The sequence below is a fragment of the Schistocerca gregaria genome, chromosome 5, assembly GCF_023897955.1.
Source record: "Schistocerca gregaria isolate iqSchGreg1 chromosome 5, iqSchGreg1.2, whole genome shotgun sequence".
NCBI classification, from domain to species: domain Eukaryota; kingdom Metazoa; phylum Arthropoda; class Insecta; order Orthoptera; family Acrididae; genus Schistocerca; species Schistocerca gregaria.
Genome location: NC_064924.1, coordinates 515,212,050 through 515,237,039, shown reverse-complemented (window position 1 = coordinate 515,237,039; position 24,990 = coordinate 515,212,050). Strand labels below are relative to the sequence as shown.

General features: G+C 41.5%; 1 protein-coding gene across 1 annotated transcript in view; it reads right to left on the bottom strand.

Moving 5' to 3' along the window:
- The window catches only part of LOC126272118 (V-type proton ATPase subunit C), a 67,129-nt gene that overhangs the window by 8,453 nt on the left and 33,686 nt on the right, over nucleotides 1-24,990 (bottom strand). The window contains exon 8 of the mRNA XM_049974716.1: nucleotides 4,354-4,451. Within this exon, the coding sequence (XP_049830673.1) occupies nucleotides 4,354-4,451 (98 nt within the window). The remainder of the gene's footprint in view (nucleotides 1-4,353; nucleotides 4,452-24,990) is intronic.

Genomic DNA, 24,990 nt, shown 5'->3' with positions numbered 1-24,990 from the left:
TGCATCTACATGACAAATGATTGCCTTTCCTCATACCAATGTTTAACACGTCACCCAAATCACTTCAATGATATATTGGTTCAGAATGAAATACGAGTATTTGTAATATTTGGCCATTACAATATTCTCTCATTACTCACTCTCTGTGGTAATAGTAAGTACCATGAAGTACATTAGTTCATACTGTGTCTAACATTCATTTTATACCTTAAACTGTGCAGTGAAAGATATGTAAAGATTGCTTCCTGTCAGGAAACAGAGTTCCAAGCATAACTGAATAAAACAAAAGCTGTAAATGTTACCATCAACACAAGATAATTAATCATTAGATTCACATTACTTCTAAGCTTCTTAAGAAAGAAACGTTGTTTAGGAACTTGGTAGTATTTTACTATCCCATATTATTTACATGTAAACATTTTAATATAAATTATCTACATAAATAAAAATCAGCTGTCACATGTTTGAAAGATCGCAATTCAGAAAATCTGGTGGTGGAGGGAAGGATCCAAATGGCACGGGTAGGGAAGCAGCCATTGAAATCAAGTGTGTTATGTTCAGCTGGATGTAGTGCCACAGGGTGGTCTACTTTGCTCTTGGCCACAGTTTGGCAGTGGAAGTTCATCCTGACGGACAGGTGGTTGGTAGTCATACCAATCTAAAAAGCTGTGCAATGATTGCAGCAGAGCTGGTAAACGCCATGGTTACTTTCATATGTGGTCTGGCCCCTGATGGGGTAGGATGGACTTGTGACAGGACTGGAGTAGTAAGTGCTGGGTGGGTGGATTGGGCATGTTTTGTACCTGGGTCTTCCACAGGGATATGATCCTTGTGGCAAGGGTTGGGATTGGGAATAGCATAAAGACAGACTAGGATCTTGTGGAGGTTGGGTGGGTGAAGGAACATCACTTTAGGAGAAGTATATTGGGTAAGATGTCCCTCATTTCAGAGCATGATGATAGGTAATCAAAGCCCTGGCAAAGAATGTGGTACAGTAGTTCCAGACCAGTGTGGTACTGAGAGATGAAGGGGACACTACTTTGTGGCTGGTTCTTGGGGATGGTGGGAGGATTGGGGGAGTGTGAGGGGAAATGGTACAAGAGATCTGTTTGCTGACTAGGTCTGGGTGATAGTGAAGGCCTTGGTGAGACCCTCAGCATACTGGGCATGGGAGTTTTTGTCACAGCAGATATGCCATCCCTGGGTGACCAGGCAGTATGGGAGGGATTTTTTGGTGTGAAAGGGGTGACATCTCTCAAAATGCAGGTACTGATGGTGGTTGGTGCGTTTCATGTCGACAGAGTTTTGTATGGAGCCATCAAAGAAGAGGTGGCCAACAACTGGGAAGGTGGCACATTGAATTGAGGAGAACCAAATGAAGCAGATAGGGGAGAAGGTGTTGAGGTTGTGAAGGAATGAGGATAGGGTGACTTGGCCCTGAGTCCAGATCATGAAGGTGTCATCAATGAACCTGAACCAGACTAAGAGTTTGGTGTTTTGGCCAGCTAGGAAGATCTCATCTAGATCGCCCATAAAAACATTGGCATAAGAGGGTGCCCGTGGCTGTGCCGCAGATTTGTTTGTGTACCTGCCCTTCAAATGAGAAGTAGTTGCAAGTTGGGATAAAGTAAGTCACCTGCAACTATTTATCACTTGAAGGGAAGATATACAAACAAATCTGTGTCAAGCCAAGGGCACCCACATGGCACACTCCTATGCCCACCTTTTCATGGGCCATCTAGAGAAGATCTTCCTAGCCTCCCAAAACACCCAACCTCCGGTCTGGTTCAGGTTCATTGATGATACCTTCATAATCTGGACTCAGGGCCACGACATCCTATCTTCGTTCCTTCCAAACCTCAACATCTTCTCTCCCTTCCATTTCACGTGGTCCTCCTCCATCCACCTTACCACCTTCCTAGATGTTGACCTCTTCCTCTCTGATGGCTCGATGTGCACCTCTGTCCACATTAATTCCACCAACCACCAACAGTACCTGCATTTTGAGAGCTGTCATCCCTTTCACATCAAAAAATCCCTCCCATACTGCCAGGCCACCTGGGGACAGCATATATGCTGTGACAAAAACTCCCTTACTCAGTACACTGACAGTCTCACCAAGGCCTTCACAGGCAGACACTATCCTCTAGACCTAGTCCACCAACAGATCTCCCCATGCCATTTCCCACACATCCCCAAGAACCATCTACAAAGAAGTGGCCCCTTCATCACCCAGTACCACCCTGGACTTGAACAACTGAACCACATCCTTTACCAGAGCTTGGGTTACCTACAATCATCGTCAACCCAACCTCCACAACATCGTAACTAATCCCTATGTCATTCCCTATCCCAACTCCTTGCCACAAGGATCATATCCCTGTGGAAGACCCAGCTGCAAAACTTACCCTATCCACTCACCCAGAACTTCCTATTCCAGTCCTGTCCCAGGTTTAGCCTAACGCATCAAAAGCTGGGCCACCTCTGAAAGCAGCCACATCATTCACCAGCGGTGCTGCAAACATTACACAGCTTTTCATGTAGGTATAACTACCAACCACTTGTCCACGAGAATGAATTGCTGCCACCAAACTGTGACAAAGAGCAAACTAGGTCACCCTGTAGCATAAAATGCTGCTGAACATAACACACCTGATGTCAGTGGCTGCTTCCCTACCTAAGCCATCTGGATCCTTACCTCCTCCACCAGCTTTTCTGAACTGTGCAGATGGTAGTTATTCTTATAATGCACTCTCCACTCTCATAATTATACCGGCCTCAACCTATGGTAACACATTGTCCACACACCCTCCACCCACAGGCTCCACCCCCTCTGTCCTATCATCTCCTCCCCATTCTCATCTTCCACCCTGTTTATTTGCAGTCCTTTGCCAATGCATCCGCCCATCCTTCCCCACTCCTCTCCTTTTTCACTCCCTCCTCCGCTTCTCCCTGCCTCACAACATCCTGACACTGCAACTGTCAGCAGTCTGCTCCCTGCACATTCCACCAGAGAGTATTTGTCTCTCTCCCCACCTATACACTACTATCCCTTCCCCTTCCCTGCCTCCTCCAGATTGCCACTTGCATCCCACCTGATAACTGCATTCCTGCCCAAGAAGCTGGAGTTGGCACTCGTGTGTATGAGATGTGCTTGCTTGTGTGTGAATGGTGTGTCTCTCTCTTTTACTGATGAAGGCTGTGGCCAAAAGCCTTACATAAGTGTCTTTTAATTTTGCCTGTCTACAACTTGTCGTACCTCTCTTCTCCTCCAGTGCTGGAATTTCTTCCTGGTGTTTCTATTGTTTCAATTTCACCAGAAAAGTTTGGAAATTTGGATGGTATTTTTGTATGAAAATCTCAAAGAAATAAATGTGATGGTCCAACTGACAGTTTTGCCATCACTCGTTTTCATTACAACAAAAAATTTCGCATTGAATGTAGGTATTCAAAAATAAATAAATTAATTAAAAAAAAAACAATCAAAAGCAAAATAATCATACTCTTAACTCTGGTGTGTTGCAAAGATCAAACTGATCTCAGTTAGTGTTAATTTGGTGTTATGCAAATGTTCAGCTGATTTCAGTTCGTGGTTTATTTCTTTGGAAAAAATTCCATCAGTGAAGCGTCAAAATTTCACCAGCTTCTGCGTAACACAAACTGGGTATGTGATCGAGTCAATGAGATTGATGAAGAGCGTAGACAGCATTTGGTGACAAATCAAATAAGAATTATGCAATAAACAGTTTCTGTTACAGCAGCTGTGAGCAAGAACTCAATAAGTTGTGTTATGAAAATGTACGGATTTGTTTTCCCTTTTTGCAGTCATTTTTAACAGAAAACAGAGAAGCTGTGTTAATGGCTAACTTTATAATCCTACCCTGTTCACAGATTAAAACCATGCAAAATACTGTCACTAAAGCTACTTTCCTCACAGATCCAGCAGCTACAAAGTTCTCTCTCAGAACCTGTGTACTGACGATTCCAACTGATTCACCGATTCATTCTGAGTTATATTTCCAATCATACTTCCATTTGCAATAACAATAAATAAGGTCATAGAGAGAGAGGGGGGAGAAGAATGAGATGGACAGAGAAGGTGACAGAAAATGGATATATAGAAGGAGCAGGAGGATATGAGGAAGGAGGAGATGGATGGATAGAGTGTGTGGTATAAGAGATGTACAGGAAGCAGCGGGGAAGAGGAGGAAGTGGATGAGGGAAGAGGGGAGGAAGATAGGGAGGAAGGAGAAGATTAGTACATATACTAAATGCCAATGCACATTTAGCAACTGTGAAGCATTGCTGGGTTCCCTACTCTATGTATAATTATTGTTACCAGGAAATACTCACCTTAGAACAGATTCTACAAACACTCTGAGTGCTTTAACATGTATCCATGCACAGAAACATTCACTGAAGTTGACTTTGAGCCAGCGTACTAATGGGCCCTGTAAAGAGATGTTCCTTTCAGTGTATGCTTTAAATTTAGCTCTCAGTGTATTTTCCATAAATATAATTCCAGCCCCTCCATGCCCCCCTCTTCTCTCTCTCTCTCTCTCTCTCTCTCTCTCTCTCTCTCTCTCTCTCTCTCTCTCTCTCTCTCTCTCTCTCTCTCACACACACACACACGCACACGCACACGCACACACAAAGACTAATAGTGCAACTTTCACAATCAAGCCCGAGAACTGATTACTGTAGAAAATACATTGAGATAAAACACACTGAGGTAGGTGCACCCAAGAAGTCTTCATACATTAGCATTCATTAATAACTAGTAATTACAACAAATTAAAGATTTAATGGATTCAGTGACAACACTTTCATTACACACAAACACAAATACATTCTCTTAGAATTATGCTTACAAGTGTCCAAATGAAGCAGGAATATTTCAATACACTGCTACCAAAGACTGGATATTCAGTCTGTATCATTAATAGATCAAAATGCAATGAACACTAGTGTTAAAAATATTAAACAAACCACAAAAATGCTTTAATTAAGTTAAAGCTTTTCTACATAGTCCGAAAAGGATCTAATTACAATGAAAGCAAACTGGTACCAGCATCATAACATGAAATTCTGAAATCTGCTCCAAAATGTGTTTTGACAGCATGAAGTTTCTGAACAAGTACATCACTACAGTGATATTAGCAATATATGATATGTCATCTGGAAACGCAAACACTGTTTGCAACTGAATACAATCGTCCACGCATCTCCTGAACAAGTACATCACTACAGTAATCAGTGAGCAAAGGAAATTGACGAAGATCCGAAATGTGAAATAATTTGGGTAAAGGTCACGGTTAAAGCAGGCTCAAACATGACAAGCAGATGTCTCTATAGGCCTCCTGGTTCAGCAGCTGTTGTGGCAGAACACTTGAAGGAAAATTTGGAAAATATTTCGAGTAGGTTTCCTGACCATGTTATAGTTTTGGGTGATGATTTTAATTTAGCAGATATAGACTGGGAGACTCAAACGTTCATAACAGGTGGCAGGGATAAAGAATCCAGTGAAATTTTTTAAAGTGCATTATCTGAAAACTACCTTGAGCAATTAAACAGATAACCGACTTGTGGCAATAATATATTAGACCTTCTGGTGACAAACAGACCCAAACTATTTGAAACAGTTAACGCACAACAGGGAATCAGCAACCAAAAGCTGTTACACCATCGGTGATTTCAGCCATAAATAGAAATATTAAAAAAGGTAGGAAGATGTTTCTGTTTAGAAAAAGTGACAAAAAGCAGATTTCGGAGTACTTGATGGCTCAACACAAAAGTTGTATCTCAAGTACAGATAGTGTTGAGGATCAGTGGACAAAGTTCAGAACCATCGTACAATATGCACAGGTCATCCCCATTTTCAAGAAAGGACGTCGAACAAATGTGCAGAACTATAGACCTATATCTCTAACGTCGATCAGTTGTAGAATTTTGGAACACGTATTATGTTCGAGTATAATGACTTTCCTGGAGACTAGAAATCTACTCTGCAGGAATCAACATGGGTTTCGAAAAAGACGATCGTGTGAAACCCAGCTCGTGCTATTCGGCCACGAGACTCAGAGGGCCACAGACATGGGTTAGCAGGTAGATGCTGTGTTTCTTGACTTCCACAAGGTGTTCGATACAGTTCCCCCACAGTTGTTTAATGAACATAGTAAGAGTATATGGACTATTAGACCAACTGTGTGATTGGATTGAAGAGTTCCCAGATAACAAAACGCAGCATGTCATTCTCAATGGAGAGAAGTCTTCTGAAGTAAGATCGATTTCAGGTGTGCTGCAGGGGAGTGTTGTAGGACCGTTGCTATTCACAATATATATAAATGACCTTGTGGATAACATTGGAAATTCACTGAGGCTTTTTGCGGATGATGCTGTAGTATATCGAGAGGTTGTAACAATGGAAAATTGTACTGAAATGCAGGAGGATCTGCAATGAATTGACACATGGTGCAGGGAATGGCAATTGAATCTCAATGTAGACAAATGTAATGTGCTGCGAATACGTAGAAAGAAAGATCCCTTATCATTTAGCTACAATATAGCAGGTCAGCAACTGGAAGCAGTTAATTCCATAAATTATCTGGGAGTAGGCATTAAAAGTGATTTAAAATGGAATGACCATATAAAATTAATCATTGGTAAAGCAGATGCCAGACAGATTCATTGGAAGAATCCTAAGGAAATGCAGTCCGAAAATGAAGTAGGTTACAGTACACTTGTTCGCCCACTGCTTGAATACTGCTCACCGGTGTGGGATCTGTACCAGATAGGGTGGATGGGGGGGGGGGGGGGGGGGGGAAGGGGAGAGAGAGAGAGAGGGAGAGAGGATCCAACGGAGTGCAGTGTGCTTCATTACAGGATCATTTAGTAATTGTGAAAGCATTACGGAGATTATAGATAAACTCCAGTAGAAGACTGCAAGAGATACGCTCAGTAGCTCGGTACGGGCTTTTGTTGAAGTTTCAAGAACATACCTTCACCGAGGAGTCAAGCAGTATATTGCTCCCTCCTACGTATATCTCATGAAGAAACCATGAGGATAAAAATCAGAGAGATTAGAGCCCACACAGAGGCATACCGACAATCTTTCTTTCCACGAACAATACGAGACTGGAATAGAAGGGAGAACCGATAGAGGTACTAAAGATACCCTCCGCCACACACCGTCAGGTGGCTTGTGGAGTATGGATGTAGATGTAGACACTAGCAATATATGGTATGTCATCTGGAAATCCAAACACTGTTTGCAACTGAATACAATCTTCCACAGATCTCTTTCAAGTGCATCCTATAAATATCTTATGACCATGGCTAACACTAAAAATGAAATTTTTACCAGTACTTATGTTAACATAATTCTCTTTTCAGTTACAGTGATTTCCCAGTATTTTTTCCATGTTCATTAAATTAGTTTGCCTCTTCGCAATATGCAATAAGAAGTAAATTTTTGTACTAATTTTTCTTTGGCCACATAATATTAATGACAATTATGGTTTTTGTGTTTCCTTTCCAAAACTATCATTTCAATGCTTCATCATTTTCCTAACCAACAATGCAGTGTTATACCTGAACCGAATTTGCTAGGTTACTGCTTCTCAAAATGCTTGCAAAGGTACATTATAATAAAACTATAATTAAATACAAAGCTTAAGACTGCACACATTAGACAGCAGGGCACAACTTACAAGCACTTCATTTTAACTAATTTACTTATTGCTTTCAAGCAACTCCAATACTAGCACACAGAAAGCGGAGTAAAAGCGTGGGTTCTCTCTCATATTCTGGCACCCACACTCTCTTTTTCAACAACTTTATCATGTAATGATAATGGGTCATATCTAAGTGGGCCTTCATATGGTAGTAAATAGCAGTGATGTGTGCTGGAAACACCAATGAAATGGTGGTAGACAGTTACAACCAATTTTTGACATGGTAACATAAGGGCGATGAATGTTGAAACATGTGAGGAACTAAAAGGTAGACAAAATTCCATTCAAATGTTAGCCTTGTAACACTAAATGAGGCTAACAAGCTTTATATTGAATGCTATGTAGAAGTAATAGCATAGTTCATTTTGAAACAGAAAGAAGAAATTTATTTATCTACATTAAAGATCATTACACTTACAACAGATTTACAGTTTAAAATTACTCATAATAACCATAAATACAATTCAAGTGTAATTGTAAATGAGTTTCATTGTATTTGGTAATGGGGTTGCATTATTTTCAAAATGAGGTATTTGAATTATTATTTAATTGCAAGCAGTTCGAAGGTGCAATGTTATAGCTCTAACCCCAGAGATAAATATATTCATAACAGCAGCTTCATTACGGATTTACTATTTTTTATACTATACAACAAGGAAATGTTGAGAATCTGTCTCACCATCAGACAGTATACCATAAAGTGCTTTTTATCCTGCAGAAAACCCAAAGGACTTTTAATACGTGGAATGATGACATACACAAGCATGAATTTCCATGTGATTAACAGCTTTTCACAAATTACATTTCTGGCCTTTCCTATCATAAAATTTCATGAAAATGGTGGGTAACTCCAACAACAGAAAACATATTTTCTTTTCTGTCATCACAACATACACTGAAGTCAGTGAGTAAAATATAACCAAATCAAAGCCACGCAATGTTTACAACAAATAAAAGTAGTTAATGCAGTTCACAGTTACATCCAAACACATGATGTTAACATGAACTAAAAAGTTTTCAGCTGGCACAGAGAGAGCACATCTGCACTACAGAAGCAGATAATATATTTCCAGCAAGCTCACGCTTCAGCATTTATGATCATTAAAACACATTAGTCTATCAAATGTCTAACATTTGTTTGATTCAATTCTTGTTACAGCAGCCTTTAACAAAAACAGGCTGTACAATAGTACCTTTTGCTAGGAATGTTATTCTTGTACAGAATTTTTGTTAGCAAAACACTGTAAATCAATAAGTTTTCAAAAAAAGCCTTCTGATATCATTGCAAAAAATTTTAACTCTACAAAAAGCTCTAGTGTTTTCATGCTGTCTCAACAATTATGATATTTCTTTTAAAATTACACAAAATCTGTACTACCAATGCATAAAATATTCCAAACAAAGACAGAGAAATTTTCTAATAAAGCTGTTTCTCTATTCGCTTGACATAGCAATCATGTATAAAGCCGAAACATTATTTGTCTATTGTTAACTCGGATCTTTAAATCTGTTTTACCAAGTTCTATTTTTTAGAGACCACAATTCTGTTTTGTGTTTTCTATGCATTATATGCTAATTATGAACATATTTTTTTGTCTAGGAGGGCTATTTGTGAAAAATTTTCTGACAAAAGTTCGTGCATTAATACCAGGCACAGTGTTTTCAACAGTACCAATGTAGGTTTGCTGATTATCTTGAGAAGCCCTTTTCATTTAACACTGCAATAGGAACTGTAGCTGTGACACAGTTGGCTTATATTTAACAAGTTCTGCGAAATGAAGCTCTACTAATCAATTTCTTGTGCCTCATACGAGTATGCAGACACAGATCATTGACTGTGAGAGCTTCACCTTTTCCTTTAAAAGGCAATCCACATTTTTCCCGCTTCTAGTGTCTCCCGCACTGGCTGAACAACAAACTTCCAGCTGCAGAAGCTCACAAGTCAGTGGCTCAACTTTTTCACCTTTAGTGACTTTGGAACTGACACTTAACAATATTTGAACTATGTCAGATTTTGGATTGAAAGATAATACATGGTGCATTTTAAAATTGAGATCTGGCCAATGAAAACAGATTCAAGTTTTGAAGAGTAAAGGTATTTTCTTCCATTCGACGGATTTGTAGGGATTGTAATGTAATGAAATGAAATGCTGCTTAATATCCACTTCAAAATAAATACAAAATATGTTAGAAGAATGTAGCTAAAATGGTGATCTACAGGATATCAATCATCTTCAAAAAAAAAAGGTAGGTCCCTCTTATTGTGGGATCTGAGTGTCCTCCCCTTCCTCTGTAAATTTCCCAAACCCATCATTCTCCTCCTCCCCATCCAAGTAAGGAAGGAACTATTACTGTAGTTCTGCCGAAAGACAGGGTAGTATTACCTACTATTAAATGTTCCTATCAGCGATAGTGATATTTCACCACCTGAAGGTAAATTTTGGCCAACACTTCTGTCTCATATTTACAGTCATTCTACATTTTGTTCCAAATCAAATGAAATGCTTGGAATTTCTAGTATGCATTCAACTAAGTTGTACACACTTATCACTGGTAAAACCAGCTGTTGATACATTCCAGGCCATAAATAATTCATTCACTCATACAGTGACATAGCCAGCCTGTGCTGTAAATTGCAGCAGGTAGCAGAACCTACGGGAATGGTATAAGAGTAATTTTACACATTAACAGGTAGAAGCAGCCACTAGAGACCAGTTCAATAAGATATACCAACAAAAAATTATGACCAGTGCTCATCTGCTTGCTCCCACAACTATGCGAATTACTGTTAAATTACTTCATATATGTGTGTTAGGAGAAATACAGCTACTTTGAAAGCAGCTACTGCTACTTGTCCTGTACTATTCAACTGCTGTTTTTATCCAATGCAACAAATAATGCATTTGTGTAGTGATCTGTCCAACGCCAACATTAGAGTTGTGCACTGTTTACATCTCTGAGTCGAAATATTCTGATACATTGTAGAAACAGAGGTTGACAAGTTGTTATTTTACTTTTTTGAATATCTGGTGATTTTTAAGTCTCTGCCTTATACCAGTAAGTAGCTTCTATAAGACATTTGTGTCAGAATATAAAACTCCATTCTGAGCCCTAGTTTACATGAAAATTATTTTTACTTCTAACACTGTGGTTGAGAATTTTACAGTTCATTCTAAATTCATTCTATATACTAACACATGTTTTACTAGGTTGTTTGCGTGTTGGCATGTAGATTTACCAATGTTTAGATCTCTGAAGAGACTTCTGCAAGTTTTTTTTGTTATCAACCATACACACTATTCTCACTTCTGTACGATAAATACCTTTTAGGCTTATTGTGCTCCCCGCATAAGATTATGCCACCAAATAGTGTTAAGAGAAAATAAATAGCAATCCTGTCTGCAAACCAAAATAATGAGAAAGTTTTCTAACTATAACCTGGCAGAACTGGGCTATTTGGTTAACCTATCCATGTGGTGGTTCCACTTTGGTTCATTATCCATATGGATGTGAAAGACAAACTGTTTGCTGTGAACAAGCTGCAAGCCTATTCCATTATTCTCATAGGTATGGCTGGTACAGATGTGTGTGGGCAATTTACAGTATCATTATACTGGTCTCATCAGCAGAGCACAATTTTTGATGAGTACCCTATGTCCCAGGTAAATCATTTGTGAAGATCAAGAACAGGAGTGAGCCATGCACCAAACCATGCAAGGATACCATATCAAATATTTCCCCATTCTGAATGTAGTCTTATTCGTATCCTACTGTTCATTAATGTGATTTTCGTATTTTCAAGAAATGATTTCATCACTCACACAAGGGGAATGCCTTTAATGCCATACCATTTTAGTTTCTGTTGCACAGTTTTATGATCTATACCATGAAAGGTCTTGGCAAGACCACAGAAAATGCCAACAGCATTCTCAGTTGGTTACAACAGAAGTGATTTCGTGAGGTCATAGATGTCTTTCTCAGTAGGGAAGTGTTTATGGAAAAGACAAACTGTGTTTACGTTAAAAGATTATTCTCAAGAATGTGGCTCAATAGTCTGTTGTAAGCTAAATTCTCAAATATTTTTGAGAACACAAAAAAGAGGTATATGGATCTACAATGAGAGAACACTCATTTATCTCCATTTTTATAAATGAGTGTTATTACCACATACTTCAGCCTTTCACAAACTGTACCTTTATTCATTTACTTATTACATAGATATCTAATTTTTGTGATCTCTGTAGCAGATGATTTGGCAAAACTGGTGTCTAGTGGCACACAAGGAACCCTCGCAAAAGGCCTATGAAGTTTACAGAATTTGATGCCCCACATGTTGTCTACAATGAAACTACAATATTGGCTCCTAATGGCAGCAGTGGGCATCACTGGAGATATCCAATGGTGAGCACAGCAAGAGGCTATGGAGTGTAGTTGAACTGCTTAGTCAACAAGAGGTGTTAATACAAAGCGCAACAATCAACAATGCGGCCATCACATTACATGTACAGCAGTTGTTGAAGTTGACGTTTCATCAGAAAGGAACTCAAGGAATTTTGCAGAGTGAGAAAGATACGGTAGATGGAATATTAGCACTTCTGCAAGATTAGTCACTGGAATGTGTGGTGTCATGGACATTCAACTGTGTGGACAATGTGCACAGGGAGTACAATCAAGACGATACGTGCTCAACAAGTGAAAGTAATGAAACAGATGTCGAGCCATGTAGTTCATCGTTCTTGTCCAGCAGGTAGCCACAATTCCTGTCTTCAGTGACATGTAGTAAAGGACAATTGTTTTCCAAGGAGCAAGTATTAAACATAATTACGTATATGGAAGATCACTCGCAGCATAGTTTAAAAAAATATCAGCATAGTTAAAAAAATGTACAGACTTCAAGTAAGTCTACAGCAATATGACTGTAGTGCATAAGAAAAACTATGGCTATTCAAAGGAGGACAAGGCACACTTGTTACATAAACAGGCGTTTGCACGTTTCAAGGATGCTCGATACAATTTACAGGAAGTGCATAATAGTGAGCTTCTATGTTAAGCACATCAAATTGTGCATGATATAGACTGCAGTAATTTCAAGGGAAGCAGTGGATGACAGCATGATTTCAAACAGTGCTACAAAATTGGAAGACATACGATAATTTCAAACAAAGTGTCAACTTAATGGTGCAAAGAAAACTGCGGAATCAGCCCAAAAATTTGAACTGAAGAGGAAATGCAGATGAAAGGAACCCTGGAAATTAGAGGTCTCACAAGATTTGCATCATGATCCAATAACATCAATGCCTTAATGCATTTGTATACAATTATTGATCAAAATAACTTCCTTTTCCTTGATTCCTGGTCTGCATATAAAAATCATACTCCTTTAGAGAGAATTACCCCTCCCGGAAAGTGCATGAAATTGTAACCACCTGAAACCAGTGGACAAATTCAGCCTCTGGATGTTTATTATTTCTGTACCTATAAAACCTATTTCACACTATCTGCACAATAAGCTCCATAACAGATTAGTTCACATTCAGTTGCATGCCATCAGTTCTCATCCCCCCTTACATCAATACGATTCTGTGTGTATTATTTGAGAATGGATACTTAGCTGAACCTCCTGCACAATTTATAACTCCCAAGGAGTTCGCTTTCGATCTTGATGGTGCGAATCTTTGTGATCATCGTGGCATGCCATTATTCATTCAGTGTTCATGGTGCTAGTTAATGGTTTGTTTTGAACATTTCTTGAATGTCAGTGATGTCCATTTTGTGAGGTGTAATACATACATGTCACAGAAGGTTGATCTCTGCATACTCATTTTCTGTCAGCCTCCTGATGCCCATGGTGAGTCATCAGCAGTTAATATTTTAAATGATCACTACTAAAGACTGAACTTGCAACATCACACTCAAAGGGCCCCTTGTAAGAAAGTCTACAGTATCTGCTTCTATTGCTCCATTTTTCTCCCTGTTAAAAAAGAATTCATTGAATTTAGTAATAAAAGACTGGAATTTAATATAATCTTCATTTTTGCAGGTGTTGTCAGGGAGTCGAATATAATTTGCCTTACCAAGTTAATTAATTTTATACCCAATAATAGTCCAAATTGTCTTTGCTTTGTTATTGGAATTTTGAATTCCATGTGTTTTAAAGAACATGATCACAGGCATATCCCGTGAGAGTTGGGGGAGAACAGATGCTCTCAACCATTATGGAGAAACAAAATCATCATCTTCACAAACTGAACTCTCATCTTATTCATGTTTCAATTCAGTAACTGTCTGAAGAAAGAAAGCCAGAATGTGTAATGGATACTCACTAGCAGAAAGTGATTCAGAGATACCTGCCATGACACTGTAGGCTTAAAATAAACTGTGTTCTTAAAAAAAATTCAGAACAGTAGGCCTATTTTTGTTCAAAATCATTCTCTTACTTTAATGTACAGTTGCATGATAAACAGGTTATTTTGAGAATTTTCAGATGCTTACAAAATTATATTTTTGTATGTTACTGGTACAAGTGTTTTGGATGCGTAATTTATTTCAGCATCTGTGATTTACAGTTCAGCCAAAGAATACATCACCCGTGAATCTCATTGTGTATCAACGCAAATAAATGTACATTTTTGAGAATTTTCAAAAGCTCCCACTGTCCTTTGTATATCTATAAGCAATCTGTAGCAAATCAGCATTTGTGATTTAGTTCCTGTAGCAGATTTTCTAACTAACATATTGTGCTACACCTAGCTTTCCCTTGAAAAGGAGAAGCCCTATATATTATCCGCATTTATCGTAAAGTACTCTGTCTTCAAGTTTGCTAACAACTATAATTAACATCAAAACATTTTAGGAAACTATTAATTTTTACCACAGGTTTTTGTGTTGCCTTAATAGAAATCTCATTTTTCTGTATCTTGTTCAGTTCTTATGGAGAATTAGCAACTTTTTAGCTCAACACATTAAAAGATAATCAGTGGGCATAAAGTTATTTGTTTACTACCTTGTAATACACTGAGCCAGCTAAAATGCAGGCCCACTGTGAATGTTCTTCTCCAACATGGGATGAGTTGGTTGACATTCATAAGCAGCTGGAAATTGCCCTGACTACAGTCAAACAAGTGGCAGCTGCTGCGAATCAGTGTGTTGCAAGAGCTCCCAAAAGTCATGCACCTGTTATGCCTATACCACAAGTACCTCAAGTACTATACTCTCCTGTGGATCTTATCTCCTATGCAGAAAGTACATGATCTGTCATTACCTGTCCATTTGACTGTGAGTGGTGTGTCAATGGTACAGCTAGGCATCCTGTACAGGGTGGATGGGGACCAGGGAGAACTCAAGGTGCTCTATCAATCCCCCAAACCAACAAGTCTGAGGTGCTGTCCTTCACTGAAACTGAGCCAGTGGGACTCACTTCATCTGTTTTGTGGAAACCTGTTTTGTCTGGTGTCAGGAAGAGGCAAACAGAAAAGGGCAGGAGTCTATTAATTGTCGGCATTTCTTAGGGAAATGGCAGCAAGGGACAAAAGGACACCAGGTGCACTCAGTGTGTATGTCTGGGGGTCTCATTCAGCATGGTGAACAGGCTGCTCCGACAGCCACTGAGTGAAAAGGTTTCGACAAACTGCAAATTTTGGGCACACTGGAATGAATGATGCTTGTCGTCTGGGCTCTGAGGTCATTCTTTGATCATTCCAGCAACTGGCAGAGGTGGTTGAGATGACCAGTCTTGTGCATGGAGTTTCACAAGGCTTACAATTTGCACCATTATCCCCAGAACTGATCATGGTCCTTTGGATCTGGGTCAAGTGGAACAACTGAATAAGAAACTTTGAAGGATCTGTGACAAGCCAGGCTGTGACTTCCTGGACTTGCACCATACGATTGGCTGTGACTTCCTGGACTTGCACCATAGGGTTGTGCACTGTAGGGTCCCCATAAATAGGTCAGGCGTGCATTACACAACAGACTGCTACTCAGGTAGCTGACTATGTGTGGGTTGCACACAAGGGCTTTTAGATTAGGCAACTCTCCATCCAATCCAGATAACAATAGCTGTAGGAAAATCTAAAGTATTAGTGTCTGGTCGAAAGAAATGCCTCCCACAGGTGAGAGTATTAAAATCCTAATGGTAAACTGCCAAAGCACTCGCAACAAAGCGTCTGAGTTTTAAGCACTTATGAAATGCAGTGAATCTCACATAACACTAGGTAGAGAAAGCTGGTTGAAACCTGAAATTGATATCAGTGACATTTTAGGGGAAAATTTAAGTGTATATTGAAAGGCTAGGCAAATGGGAAATGGAGGTGGCGTACTTGTTGCAGTAGACAAAAAACTCAAATCCCCCCACAGTAGAAACTGAAGCTGAATGTAAGATTGTTAGTATCAGGGGTGGGCACAAAACGATAATTGGATCCTTCTATTACCCATCAGACTTGTCTCCTGATGTCACTGAAAACTACAGAGAAAACCTCTGTTAACTTGTATGTATGTTTCCCAGTCATACTGTAATCATTGGTGGAGACTTTAATCATCCAACAGTTAATTAGGAAAATTAGAGTTATGTTAGTGGCAATCATATAAAACATCCTGTGAAACTTTACTAAATGCCTTCTCTGAAAACTAACAAATAGTTAGGAACCCCACTCATGATGGAAGTACATTGGATCTAATGGCAACAAATAGACCCGACCTCTTTGAGGATGTCCACATCAAAACGTGTTAGTGACCATGACGCGGCTGCGGCAACAATGATTACCAAAATACTAATGACAACTAAAACAAAAAGAAAGGTATATGTGTTCAGTAAACTAGATAAAAAAATCACTAGTGTCATATCTCAACGAGGAACTTGGAAGTTTCAGCACAGGGCGCAAGCATTAGATGAACTCTGGCAAAATAGCTGACCATACACTGGATGGATATGTACCCAGTAGAACAATTCATAATGGGAGGTAAGCTCCATGGTATGTAGTCACTGTAAAGAAACTTCTGAAGAAACAGAGATTACTGCATGATAAGTGTACAACAAAGGGTAGGGCTCTAGATAGAGAGGTGCTGAAAGAAACATGTTTGGCTGTCAAGAGAGCAATGTGTAATGCCTTCGATGACTACCATAGCATAATATTGTAAAGCGATCTTTCACAGAACCCAAAGAAATTATGGTCATATGTAAAGAGGCTGTTAGTGGCACCAAAGTCAGTGTCCAGTCCCTAGTGAATGAGACAGGAACTGAAAGTAATGGCAGCAAAGCAAAAGCAGAAATGCTTAACTCCGTTTTCAAATGTTCCTTTAAAAAGGAAAACCCGGATAATTGCCCAAATTTATTGCTCATACCACTGATAAGATGAATGAAATTGGCATTAGTGACAGTGGTGTTGAAAAACAGCTGAAATTGTTAAAATTGAACAAAGCTTCAGAGCCCAATGGAATTTCTGCCAGATTCCATAGAGAATTTGTGGCTGAGTTACTCCCTCTTCTAACTATAATCTATTGCAGATCCATCGAACAAAAAGCCGTACCCAGTTTTTGGAGAAAGACATAGGCCACATTTGTATACAAGAAGAGTACAATCACACTTTTCTCATAGGACATACTGAAAGCTTTAGGTCAAGGTAGATACAGTATTTCTTGATTTCTGAAAAGCTTTTGACACAGCACCACACCTACACTTATCATCAGAAGTATGATCATACGGGGTTATCAAGAGAAATTTGTAACTGGACCGAGGACCTTTTGGTATGGAGCACAAGCATGTTATCATGGATGAAAAGTCATCGTCACATGAAGAAGTAACTTCAGGTGTGACCCAGGGAAATGTGTTGGGAAACTTCCTTTCATGTTGTATATTAATGACCTTGCAGACAACATTAATAGTAAAATCAGGCTTTTGGAGATGATGCTATTATCTATAATGAAGTACTATCTGAAAGAAGCTCAGATCTTGATGAGACTTCAAGATGTTGCGCAGATTGGCAACTTGCTTTAAACAATCAGAAATTTAAAATTTTGCACTTCACAAAATGAAAAAATGTAGTATCCTGTAACTATAATATAAATGAGTCACTGTTCAAATTGGCCAGCTCATACAAATACTTGGTTGTAACACTTTGTAGTGATATGAAATGGAACGATCACATAGATTCAGTAGAGGGTGAAGCACATGGTGGACTTTGGTTTATTGGTAGGATACTGAGGAAGTGCAATCACTCTGCAAAAGAGATTGCTTACAAACCACTCATGAGGCCCTGCCTAGAATATTACTCAAGTGTGTGGGACCTCTACCAGATAAGACTAACAGGGGATATTGAACATATACAGGGAAGGACAGCACAAATGGTCACAGGTTTGTTTAATCCATGGGAAAGTGCCAAAGAAGTACTGAAGGAACTGAAATGGCAGACTCTTGAAGACAAATGTAAACTATCCTGAAAAAGTCTATTAACAAAGTTTCAAGAACTGGCTTTAAATGATGACTCTAGGAATACACTACAACACCCTACGAAACACTCAGATAGGGATTGTGAGGATAAGATTAGAATAACTGCTGCACGCATGGAGGCATTCAAACAATCATTCTTCCCACACTCCATATGCGAGTGGAACAGGAAGAAACCCTAATAACTGGTACAATGGGATGTACCCTATGCCATGGACCTCACAGTGGTTTGGCATCTACATCTACATACATACTCCACAAGCCACGTATGATGCACGGTGGAGGATATCCTGTACCACAACTAGTCGTTTCCTTTCCTGTTGCCTTCACAGATAGTGCAATGGAAAAATGACTGTCTATATGCCTCCATATGAGCCCTAATTTCTTGTATCTTATCTTCATGGTCCCTGCATGAAATGTATATTGGCAGCAGTAGGATCATTGTGCATTCAGCTTCAAATGCCAGTTCTCTAAATTTTCTCAATAGTGTTTCTCGTCGTCTTCGATTCAGTGATTGACATTTCAGTAGGGTGAGCAACCATAGTAGTATTCTTTGAAATGAATGTCTTCTTCCCTCCAGGGATTCCCATTTTAGCTCCTGAAGCATATCCGCAACACTTGCATGCTGCTCGAACCTACCGGTAACAAATCTAGCAGCTCGTCTCTGAATTGTTTTGATGTCTTCTTCCAATCCAACCTGGTGCGGTCCCAAACACTCTAGCAGAAGTCAAGAAAAGGTTGCAACGGCATCCTATATGTGGTCTCTCAACAGATGAACTACCCCTTTCTAAAATTCTACCAAAAAACTTCCCTAGCACAATTCTCAAACACTCATTCCATTTCATATTGCTTCACAGTGTTATGCCCAGATGTTTAAATGGCATGATTGTGTCAAGCAGGAACTGCTAATGCTGTATCCAAATATTACGGGTTTGTTTTTCCTTCTCATCTGCATTAACTTACATTTTTCTACATTAAGAGCCAGCTGCCTTTCATCTACATCGATACTCCACAAGCCACTCTATAGTGCGTGTCAGAGTGAACCTGTAGTAACCACAACCAACAGTGGGAACGTCTTGGGCTGCGGATGGGAGCCACCAGGCGGGGAAGCTGCCGGCGGTGGAGCACGCACCACCGGGTAAACACAGGACAAGTCGGACGACAGACCAACGACAACTGACGACAACCAACCACAACCGACTACAAGCGACACAACAAGGAAGAGATAAACAACGGAGGCTTGTGGAAACCACAACACCAAACGTAAATCCACTCGGAACCAGAGCCAGGGAAATGTCAACAACGAGCAACGACCAGAACGCAGTACCGCCGAGATAGAAGCAAAATCCAGAGCAAGTACCAGACTGGCTGGACTAGGGCACAGCGGGTCCCTATATACAAAACCGGAGGGAGCAGCTATTGGCCGCTGTCTGCACGTGGCTTAGTGGTGGCGCCCTCGCTGCGCGAGAACCGCTGCGTGGAATACCCGCCGCGGAGGCAGAGCCCTCTATGGACTGACCACGTCCATTTGTTCTGACGCGTGTTCGACTTCCGTGGTGCAAGGTACTAGATCCCCCCCCCCACAACACCCCGAAATTTGTGCATAGGGGCGGAAATGCCTCAGACGATGCTGAGGCGGGCGGAACGAGGGCACGGGTTGGGAGACGTCCGGAGGGACCACTGGGGGAGGGGAGGGGAGACTGTCTGTGGCATCCATCAAGGTGTCACCAGAGGGCAGGGGGTCAGTGGGCGTCTCTATACCACGGCAAGGTGGAAGGGGTGCCTGCAGAGCTGGCGAGGAGATGGAGGTTGCAGGGAAGGGCTCCACCTCGAGGGACATGTACGCACCAGGAAGCAGGGAAGGCGGTGGGGAAGGAATCAAGGCAGGGGCCCGAGGGCACAGTTGGTTATGGTGGTGACACTCGAGCCTTCTGTGTGTCTATACGATCGTCACTCGCCACCCCGTAAACCGCTGTCACCGTAGTGGGCGTCCATGCAGGTATGCTGCCATAGGAGCGGGCCCAAATGGCCATGCCCGGGGCATAGTGCCAGGAGGGGCGAGAGCGGAGCCCAGAAGGGGATGGTGTCAGCAGGTGGAGAGGAGTCTGAGGTGGTCGCCCATGAAGGAGTTCGGCAGGACTATGACCGGCCACCGGCGTAGTGTGATAGGTGCTTAGAAACAAGGTGACGGCCAAGATGGTGGTCGACGGCTCCACTGATTTCATCAGCTGCTGTTTGAAAGTGCAGATCAGGCATTCCGCCGCGCCATTAGATGAAGGATGGAAGGGGGGAGAGCAAATGTGTTTGATACCGTTAGCGGAGCAGAAGGCGTGGAACAAGGACGCTGTGAATTGGGGCCTGTTATCTGTGACCAACATCTGAGGAAGGCCTTCAATGGCCAACACCTGGGCCAAGACGGTGAGGGTGGCGTCAGTGGTGGTGGTGGTGGTGGTGGTGGTGGTGGTGGTGGTGGTGGTGGTGGACGCCATGCGTACCACATTTGGGTATTTGGAATAGGCATCAATGATGAGGAGCCACATGGAGCCTAAGAAGGGGCCTGCAAAATCGAGATGGATCCTGTCCCACGGTTGGCTGGGTGTTGGCCAGGGCATGAAAGATTGTGGAAGACTAGCCTGATGACACGCACACACTGCAACCGCAGACCAGGTGCTCAATGTCTCCATCGATCCCTGGCCAATAGACATGTCGTCCAGCCAACGCCTTCATGCGAGGCATCCCCCAGTGTCCGCGGTGTAATAAGTGCAGGACGCGGTGGCATAAGTCCAGAGGGATGATCACCCGGTGGGCGTCCGAGTCCATGGACAATAGGAGGACGTCCTCGTTAAGATGCGTAGGGCGATGAATAACTTTTGAGCCAATGTGTTGGTCTGAGGGGCGACTGCGTGTAAAGCATGGACAGCCTCCTTTTGGCCCGCAGAGGCGGGACAGGGGCGGTTCGAGCGGCTACGACATACAGATCGAAGGTGGCCCTTTTTCTCACAGAGCCAACAGGTCTTCCAGCGATGGGGACAGTCAGCTCAAGTGTGGGCCAAGAAGCATTGGGGGCACGACGGGAGGGGGCCACGCGGCTGACGTCGAGGGGCGACCGGCGGTTCGAATGCCATATAGATGTCAGACAGCGAGGAACCTCGACGGCGGCGCCCTCTGGAGACTGCGCCCCCTCGACAGCGATAAGGAGCGGAGCGGGAAGTGGATTCGACAGCTGCCACCTGGGGCCACGCCATGAGACATTCGTTCGCCGCTTGAGCAATAGCAATTTCGAAGGAATGGGCAATACGCAGAATGTCTTCCAACGAGGGGTTGTCCAACTTTAACACCGCACTGCGGACCTCTGGATCGGGCGCCAGTTGAACGACCACATCCCGAATTAACGAATCTGCATATGACGCCTTGCACTGGTGATTGGTGCACATGCAGTTGCATTTGCAGCTGAGGCCTTGCAAAACCGCCACCCAGGAACGGTAGGACTGACCCGGCTGCTTGTGATACTGATGGAATTCCAAGCGAGATGCAAGCATGTGGTATTGCTGGGAATAATAGTTAGTTAGCAACACACAGATCTCGTGAAAGGAGAGAGCCACGGGATCGGCCAACAGTGCCAACTTGCGGAGCAAGAAAAACGTGTCCGATGAGGCCCAAGACAAGAACAACGACCGCTGCAGAGAGTCATCCGACACCTGAAAGGCCGTGAAATGTTGCTTCAGACGATGCAGGTACGTTTCCAAATCCTCTTTTGCGTCTTTGAACGGTGGGAACGACGGCGGATGTGGGAACGTTTCTGAAAACGGGGCACCTGGGGAAAGAGATGGGAGGGAATCCCGCTTATTGACCCTGTCCAAGAGTAACTGCAGTGAGGTCTGTAAGACCTCCAACTGCTGCTGCTGCTGCTACTGCTGCTGTCGCAGTAGCTGCTGCTGTTGCTCTAAGAGAGTGAGTAATTTCTCTTCCATACTCGTAAGTTCCGTTTACCTCATTGCCAAATGTAGTAAAGACAACCAACAGCGGGAATGCCTTGTGCTGCGGATCGGAGCTGCCAGGCGGGGAGCCGCCGGTGCTGGAGCACGCACCACCGGGTAAACACAGGACGAGTCGGACGACAGACCAACAACAACTGACCACGACCGACTACAAGCGACACAACAAAGAAGAGATAAACAATGGAGGCTTGTGGAAACCACAACACCAAACACCAAACGAAAATCCACCCAGAACCAGAGCCAGCAAATGTCAACAACGAGTAACGACCAGAATGCAGTACCGCTGAAATAGAAACGAAATCCAGAGCGAGTATCCGACTGGCTGGACTAGGGCAGAGCGGGTCCTTATATATGAAACCGGAGGGAGCGGCTATTGGCCGCTGTCTGCACGTGGCTTAGTGGTGGCGCCCTCGCTGCGCGGAATAGCCGCCACGGAGGCGGAGCGCTCTATGGGCTGACCAGGTCCATTTTTTCAGCCGCATGTTCAACTTCCGTGGCGGAAGGTACTAGAGAATCCTGTACCACTACTTATCATTTCCTTTCCAGTTCCATTCACAAATAGATCGAGAGAAAAATGACTGTCTATATGCCTTGGTGTGAACCCTAATTTCTCATATCTTATCTTCATGCTCCTTATGCGCAACTTATGTTGGCGGCAGTAGAATCACTTGACAGTGAGTTTCAAATGCCACTTTTCAAGAAACACTATTTATAAAATTTAGAAAAGTAAATCGTCTTTGCGAATCATCTCCATAACACTATGTGTTGACTTGTGAAAAATCTAGCAGCCTGCTTCTGAATTGCTTCAATGTCTTCCTTCCAACCTGGTACGGATCCCAAACACTCAATCAATACTTAAGAATAGGTTGCACCAGCATCCTACATGTGGGTTACTTTACAGGTGAACCACTACTTTCCTAAAATTCTCCCAATAAAACAAAGTCGGCCATTCGCCTTCCCTACCACAGTTCCCACATATTCATTTCATCTCATCTCACATTGCTTTGCAATGTTACACCCAGATATTTCAAGAACTTGACTGTGTCAAACAGGACACTACTAATTCAGCAATCCGAATGTTACAGGTTTGATCTTCCTACTCATCTGCATTAACTTACATCTTTCCACATTTAGGGCTAGCTGCCAATCACCATACCAACTGGAAATTTTGTCCATGTTGTCTTGTGTCCTCCTCAACACCTTACTGTACATCACGGCATCATCAGCAAACAATTTCAGATTGCTGCTCACTCTGTTTGGCAAATCATTTATGTATATATAGAATAGGAACAGTCCTATCACACTTCCCTTGGGCACTCCTGACGACACTCTTGTCTCTAATGACCACTCGCCATTGAGGACAACGTACTGGGTTCTATTATTTAAGAAGTCTTTGAGCCGCTCACATGTGTCTGAACTTATTTCATACGCTCGTACCTCTAGTAAAAGCCTGCCCCATTTGCCTGTTCATGCATAGTTCACAGCATATCATGTGATAAAAGAGCAAACTGATTTCTGCATGAGACACACTTTCTAAAACCATGGTGATTCATGGACATAAGCGTCTCAGTTTCAAAAAGGTTTATTATGTTTGAACTGAGAATATGTTAAAGGATTCTGCAGCAAACATCAGTTAGGGATATTGGTATGTAATTTTTGTGGGTCTGTTTTTTTACACTTCAAAATTACCAGGGTCACCTACGTCTTTTTCCAGTCGCTTGGAACTTTGTGCTGGGTGAGAAATTCGTATGTCTGATGATCAAATGATGGGGTGTTTGTATGAATCACAGTTATTCTCCCTAAAACTGGAAATACCAGGTGGACTTGTGTTCTAAGAGCTTCCAGTAACATTGTAACTTCAATTCACAATGTTTTTTTCTTGTCTTAATAGCCAATGTCAAAAACAACTACAAAAGCGTATACAATTATCCATATGTATCCAAAGATTACATGACCCCAAATTAATATGTACAAATCTAACAGAAATAACAATCACTCAATTACATTTACTGTCGGTATTAATATAGGAGCATTTGTATGTTTGGCGTTTATTAATCACAGTTGCACAATAGTTTCATAAGAAATTGTGCTTCGTCTTCTTTAAGGCTCCCCCTTCCAGAAAACTGATGTTAGTTCTGAAACAGTGTTCTGCACAATCTTCTTACTTTTATTGACCCACTATCAAAAAATTTAATACATTACTGATGAGACTTAAACCTGAGAAGCTTCACACTGTTGCTTTGTCATGTAACAACTGAATAATACTACAGCACTGTTTTATTTAATTTATTAGTTTTGGTCATGTATCAGATAAGGTACTATATTTTAAGCTGTTTTACAATTTCTATTCCCTGGTATAATCAAACTTCCTGTAACTTAATTTTATTATATTTTACTTTCTCACCACTGATTACCTCTGCCTGTGAATACAGTGTCAGTTTACTCTTTCAGTACAGTTACACTGGAAGGATTATACAATGAAGCTTGTGTGTGCTAAGTAACATACACTTCTGTGCGATGTGACAGTTTTAGTAATAAGAGCATGCTGAATGTATCATAAGACCTGATACAGGGCAGGTAAGTACACCTGAAAGACACCACTGAAAAAAGAACAGTCACATCAGTAAAAGAAAGAGCATACGTCTGTCAGCACAACCTAATCAAAGGAGTTCCCTGGAATGATAACTGATCACATTTTCATTTGTTAGCTTGAGCATTAACATAAAGCATAGGGTGTCATGCTGCATCCATGCTAACATTGAATGATGAGTGGAAATCAACAGCAAACAGTGATTAAAGCCACTATTACCAATATCCA